The sequence below is a fragment of the Mesitornis unicolor genome, unplaced genomic scaffold (genome assembly GCF_000695765.1).
Source record: "Mesitornis unicolor isolate BGI_N332 unplaced genomic scaffold, ASM69576v1 scaffold32960, whole genome shotgun sequence".
NCBI lineage: Eukaryota > Metazoa > Chordata > Aves > Mesitornithiformes > Mesitornithidae > Mesitornis > Mesitornis unicolor.
In genome coordinates, this window is record NW_010159764.1 from 78,973 (window position 1) to 85,993 (window position 7,021).

At 36.0% G+C, this 7,021-nt stretch overlaps 1 protein-coding gene across 1 annotated transcript in view; it reads right to left on the reverse strand.

Moving 5' to 3' along the window:
• PCNXL2 (pecanex-like 2 (Drosophila)) overlaps positions 1–6,769 on the reverse strand; it is a gene marked incomplete at its 5' end in the record, with an annotated part of 67,382 nt that extends 60,613 nt beyond the window's left edge. Inside the window, one exon of the mRNA XM_010187816.1 lies at positions 6,565–6,769. Within this exon, the coding sequence (XP_010186118.1) occupies positions 6,565–6,769 (205 nt within the window). The remainder of the gene's footprint in view (positions 1–6,564) is intronic.
• Between the last annotated feature and the right edge of the window lie 252 nt (positions 6,770–7,021).

Genomic DNA, 7,021 nt, shown 5'->3' on the forward strand with positions numbered 1-7,021 from the left:
TATTTAAGAGACATAAAGTTATAATATTCCTAGATATCTTTACTCATGTGACAGTCTTGCACCGTAAACAGTTTTTGAGTCTTTGATAAAGAGTTTAAAGTATCAGTATATTCAGTGAATTTAAACCAGCACATTCCCACAACTACTGTCACATGAAAGTGCAGAACATGCATCCATCTTTCATATTCCTTTTGTGTGGACACCCACATTTTATCATCTTAATCATCCTTAAGTCTTCTATGAATTCTGAAGCCTCTACAGACCTCTGGCATATAAGCCAGTATTCTATATATCTCTAAACAAAGCAAAGGCAAAGACTTATCTTTTCAAGATTTCTTTTAAATCTGGCTATTCTTACTTAACCAAATTTAAGTAACATTACAAACTAGAAGTCAATGGAAATTAGTTAACATAGATTAAAAAAAAACATTTTGGGAGCAATGCTTTCAGCTTTTGGCAGCCTTTTTATCTGTTGGGACTCTGTGTGGGCAGATTCCTTGGCAATGCTGGGACTAAATAACACATAAATATTAACATTTTCTTACTAAGCTTAAATTTTGCTATGCTTTAAAAAAAGCATATGTACAAATTGGTTTTAAGCAAAAATAACTGTATTACCATATACATATGGCTATATGCTCTATGAGAGACACAAAACTGAGGGATCAAAAAAGTTAAATGCAGAAAGCAATTATTTCCCACTTTGAACAGGTATTTCTTATATTCCTGTTCAGACCCTGAGAACTTGAGACAGATATTAATTTAGAATCTCAGATATTAGGGAGGTATTTAATTTTTCATGTTAAACTAATTCTGGTCAATTAGTAGCTCCAAGTCTTCAAAGTAAATTGTAATACCTACTGGTAATGTCTACTTTTTTTTTTTTTTGTATGTCAATAAAAGTTAAGATACATTAAGATGGAAATGTTGTGAGCATGTACATGTTTATGGATATGAAGTTAAACTTAGGTGGAATCATTTTATTCTAGTTCATGGTTTTGCTTTGCAAATCATTAACTTTCTGATTTTTGTTAATACCATTTAAAACAAACTTTAACTACAAAATTCTACAAAACAAGACTTACTGAAAATATTAAAGGTTTTCAACGTTTGTGTCGTAAGTCATTGTGACATTTTATTGGTGTATTTCAACAGCACTACATTTGAATCTATAACAAATACTTTCCAGGCTGTCTTTATTTGCATCTGCTTACAGATATTTTCAGGCTTTATACTGTGGGATTTCAAGATCATTGTATAATGCAACATATATAAAAGGATCAAAATGTAATCAGTCCAAGGCTCTGATATCAAACCTTGGAGAAATATATTCCTGCAACACAGTGTTCAGAACTTAATACTGACAGTGTGTGAAACAGGTGTGTTTTAAACAGTTTGAGTAACAAGCCTCGGAAGCCTTACATCTCAAGTTAAAGGTTAACCATCAAGCAGAGGTATGATGAGGATTATGACAATGAGATGATGGTAAAACCTAACAGCCCTGGATCTGCCCATAGTAAAGGCTGCTTCTTCCCACACTGTCAGCTGTCACCAAAAGCCCAGGGAACAAGCCTGTGGTACTGTAAAAAAACATCTCCCATACCTCGCCAGGTGGGCAAAAAGGATAAGATCAGAGCTAATCAGCTTAATTTGCAATGAGCCAGGCAAACTAAATCAGTTAGGAGCTGCACTGATCCAGCCTCTTCAGTGAAGCCTTCATAGCCATGGCTCCTGTTGAGACTCTACCTTTTCAGAAGTCTCCTTTACTAAAAGTGGACATAAAAAATGCACAGAGTTGTGTGTTGAAGCACCAGATACCCAAGATTTCTCTTTCAATGCCTGCATCAAAAGATACAGAACATGTCCCTGTCAGCATGAAAGTACCTGAACACCGTCCTCAGTGTGTACTGAACCAGGCTGAACCCAAGGAGTGGGAGTATATCTCCCTGCACCCCTGAGAACATTTGTCCCATTATAAAGAAAAAGAAAACAAAGCCAAAAACATGAAAAAGAGAGAAAATACAATCTGGGAGTAGTGTCAGGAAGTCTGACAAAGAGGTCAGTGATGGAAGGCTGAACGAAAAATCAATTAAACCATTTCTCCAATCTTAAAATGAAATATGAAGTGTACAGTGCTCAATAGAGTTAAGAAGTCTATGCAAAATACTACTGGGATTATCCTGTCAAATATCAGATGTAGCCTTGGGTATTTTACTCAGCAGAAAGTCTCTTAACAGGGTTTATATGCCAGATATCAAAAGCTGAGGAAACAGCTATGAGTCAAGAAGGTGCAGCTGATTAAGACATTGGATTTCAGTATGCCCGAATGGCAAGAAATGGATTAAAATATGAATTAACGACTAAGTGCCAGAGGCTTTGAAGTGAAACATCAGATTTGGAGAGGGATGACAAATCAGAAGGGGACAGGAAAAATAGTGAGGCTTTTGACTTATAAGTAGCACCTAAATCAATCAATGGGACATGCCAACTAACCAAGAGTTTTATTGCCACAAAGGCAATAAAGAGATCCAACAGGTTAATTACTTGACTTCAACAAAGCACCGAGAAGGTCAATGCAATTAGTAGCACTTCCTCATAAAATGAAGGAAAATAAGATGACGCGCATTTCTTTCCTTCCCAAAGGATTGCGGATGTTGAAAGTTAAGCCTGATCCGCCCGGGTATGGCAGGTTGTTACAAACTGGCTGTCTTAGCTGGAGTTACTTTCACATAAAGATCTTCTTTCATAAATGTGTGACATTGAATATTATGACCGAAATAAATATACAGAAAGAGAAAAATTCTTATAAAAATAAAAAAATGCAGATTCCTTATTAACTGGAAAATGTATTCTGGGAAAGAAGAAAAATTATCAGACAGGGAAATTGTATTCTTAAGTGAGCTCAGCAGGGGTAAGAGTACTTAGGCAAATGAATTCAGTGTTAATGAAGGCAAATTTAACAAGCTCTGGTTCTTTGATTATTTTGCCTTATGCATGAAGACAAATTCAGAACCCTCAGAGGACTTGACTATAAGAAAATATAAGGTGATTTCATATTTTAGTATTGCTAATTAGTTCATCCACACACACAAATTAAGAGGCCATTAAACTGCCTACCAGTAACGTAGAAGGCACTGAAAGAGATAAGAAGTTGTAGTCCTATACATTAGAGGGTTAATGACACTGGGTCTTATAATTCCCATCAGGATCTGTGCAGTAGATGAGCGTGTAAACCAGGGGCAGCTCTTTCTTCAGGGCTTAAAGGAAGCTACACAGGTTTGGCAAAAATGCATATTCCAAAGCCAGGTATCACTTCTCAGTTGAAAGAGTTGCTGGTAAAAGAACCAGTTTACCACAGTATGACATACAGCAATTTCCAACACTGTGCTGGTTGCTCCCAGCAGTGAACAGACTGACAAAAAGAAAGCACCAGGTTTTTTTGTAGTAGCCAAGAGCACACTGCAGACAGAAGCATCCACACTACCAAGTCTTTTTGCTGTCTGCTCCTTCACCTCAACATCAGCACCACTTGAGGTTCCAAAAGCAGTTCAGGGAGACACTATGACCCCTTCTCCACCTGCAAGATTTAGAGGATGTCCGTAGCACTGGATGAAATGCCAGCCACACCTTTAAGAGAACATAGAACAAGAGCTGGGGACAAGCCTTGCCCTGAGCATCTTTGTTAGCCAGTTCCAAACCGACATCTTCACCGTTTGAATGATTTGTATTTAGTTTCTACTTCACACTTAACAATATCTGTTTATTCTTGATTTAAACAGTTGTCATTCCAGACATCCTTTAAAAGCAGCTCATGCATCTGCCAAGAAGGGCAGTGCTGGGTGAATTTTTTATTATTATTATTTTATTTCCACCCCCTTTTTAAATTGCACTGAAGAAAGATGGACTAGATGAGCTATGACATGCACTTAACCACTAACATGCTCTACCTCTCAGGTATATGTTGTGTGTGTTTGTGTCTCCTGATTAAGTATAAAGTCAGTAGACATTGGAAGGGTGGAAGAAGGTCCATCTTTTAATATTTTCCAAATGGTTAATATACTCACATTTTTTATCCTATTACAGAAAATCTCTTAGAGTTTTTCTTACTGTCAGGAGTCTAGGAAGAAATCTCCTAAGCTCCGTTATATATTGCGTCTTCGCTGTGCCTATGAAGAATGTATTCTCAGGTTTTCATGGGTTTCCATTTTCAACAAATATGAACATTCTTATTAACCTCTGAACTGCCACCATCTCCTAAAAAGTCCAGAGAAAAACTGGCTCATTTGAAAAGTTTACATGGAGTTATGTAGACAAAGAAGACTGTCCTGATTAACCGGTTTGACTTCCTGTAAAGCATTTCACCCATAATTTTTGAATGAGCAATCATATAGTTTTAAAAGGCCACTCAGTTCTGATTCAAAGAATACAGACAATGGGAGTTTGGGACAGAAGAATCCCAGGCTATAGCCAAGGAGACAAGCTGGGCTGGCTACATGGAAAGTCTTAGTTTAAGAAAGATGGAAAAATTCTGTTCCACTTGAATTCAAATCTGCAATCATTCATAAAAATATATAAGAAAGCCCTTCCTAAATGCTTATCTTGCTCGCTTCCCAAGGCTATTTGAAAGACAAAACAGCACACTCTGCATACACTTAATCAACTTCTAGCATTAAGTTTTCACATTCCACAACTTGTCAAAATGTAAGCAGATGCTGATTTTTTAAAAAGAAGTGAATTAACCGTGTCACATAAATAAGTCTTATGATGTTAAAAAGACCAAAAAGTTCAGGTTGATTTAAAAAAAAAATACTCAGGAACAGAACTGAATTGACTCTCTTGTTCTTTGTGTTACCCCAGTGTGGGTGGCTTGGCTATTTCCAAACAGAGATAAAAATCTGTGAGCAGAGATTCGGACTTCCATGCCTCAACTTGCTCAGGGAGCAATATGCTTATTTGGAGCTTGATTTGACTAAATTACATTAAATCAACAGCACAACGGGGGAAATGAGCACAATCAGTGAGATATTCGGAAATACTCTACCCAACATTATTAGCAAAGTTTTATTCAACATAATCTGCTTCAAGAGTCACTAGTGCAGTTGTGAATGTCTGCTGAATTTAGATGTCGCCTTCTCCAGTGCTGGGCAGAAGAAAAGAAATGCTTACTACCACAGTGTTTTGAAAGTATGGAAATCTTTTTGTGGGGTAACCATGCTTAAAAATTACCATCACTAAGGCACAGCATCTCTAGTGTTCCCTAATTCAGATGGTGGTAAGTTGACACTTTCAACGAGCAAGAAGAAATCAGCCATGACTGTGTAGTAAATTCAACATATCCAAAGGTGATGGTATTAGAAACTACTTCAAATTTTGTTTTTCTTTTTAAAAATAGTTGCAAACATAAAAATGACTCAACCACAGACAGGCAGAAGCTGTGAAGACCCATAAAGCCTTTAGGAACAGGATGCAGCTTTCTTAGGGCCTATAGTATGAAATCAACACACAGCTTTATTCTCAAGTGACCATATCCTTTACTAAAGTTTCACGATACTGAGCAAATAAAAGCTCAGGCCTTAATTAGGGTAAAGAAAACTTGCTCTCTTTATGATTTGAAATTAATAGGACTTTAATTGCTATCATCTGCAACACTATTTTTCAGATTGGCTTCAATGATCATTGTGTAACTGTGCATGTGCTTTTGTAATAGAAATAATTCAACCATTTAATTTCAATTTTTTTTAAATGGAACAAGGGCAAGTCCAGTTGATGAACTAATGACCTGCAAAAATTCAGATATTACCAGATACAAAGAATATAGCAGATCAATGCTAAAACTCCATCTGTAAAAGCTTTAGGCAAGTCTTCAATACTTTCTCATGTTTTATCAGCTATCAGTTAAACCTGCTTCTTTCAGTGAAACAGCATAGATGGCAAACCAAGGACTGATCTGACTAATTCAGAAATGTTATTTTTTTAAAAGTAAATTCAACGAAAGCACATTCCAAGAGTTAACAATGTAAAAGAGAGGAAGGAGCTCTGAGGTTAAGGTTAAGGGCAGCATCACAAGGATAACAGACTGAAAATAGGAAAAGAAAAATGTTAAGGCTGACATTAGGAAAACATTTATTATCATGTGGATGATTAGATAATGGAATAAGTTCCCAAAGGAAGTTGTTGAGCCAAACACTAGAGGCATTCAAAGGAAACCTAGATAAAAACACCAGGCGATTGATCGCAAAGGCAGCACTGCACTAATGATCCAAGAGGCTCTTTCCAAGTCATTGAGGGTTCTCCTCTTGAAAACAGTTCTGAACTTTCTATAGCAACATGTGAATAAAAAGTAAATGCAAAACATTGCACAAAACCAGAGAAGGTATTTAACTGGAACCCTGTTTTCAGCTTACAGATTTTTTTTCTCTACAGTACCAATAATCTGTGTCTATATATGTATTCATTACTTCTAAAAAAATCTTACAACATATTGATCTGCACAGTGACCCTGATAAGATAAATAAGGCTATGAAATATATTTTCCAAATAAATGACAGGAGCTATAAAACTTGCCTTATGAAACACGATGGACATCATGAAGAAATCCAGCAAGAAATTTTCTGAAATATCTCTATAGTCAAATCGGAAGAATATTACAGTAAAGCTCAAAGTAACAAATTGATTAATAGGATTACAGAATGACGAGCGGAGGAGTTTCATCCCAGCAACTGTTATCAGGATAATATCACAGCTGTAATGAAGGCAGAAAGAAAAAAAACTAATCAAGACAAAGGCATAAAGCATTAAATTATGAAGCTCTTAAATACAAGTAGCTGTACCAGATATATTTTTGGATTGCTAAATCTAAATATCTTATTGATTTCTGATATTAATCCTATGTTCTTTTAATAATCACATTTATTTTACTCACATTCAACTTTATATTTTTCCCTTATCATTATCACACACCTGTAATCTGTAATAAAGAACTCTGTACTAAAACCAGTAGTGTTGACTATTAAAAAACAAG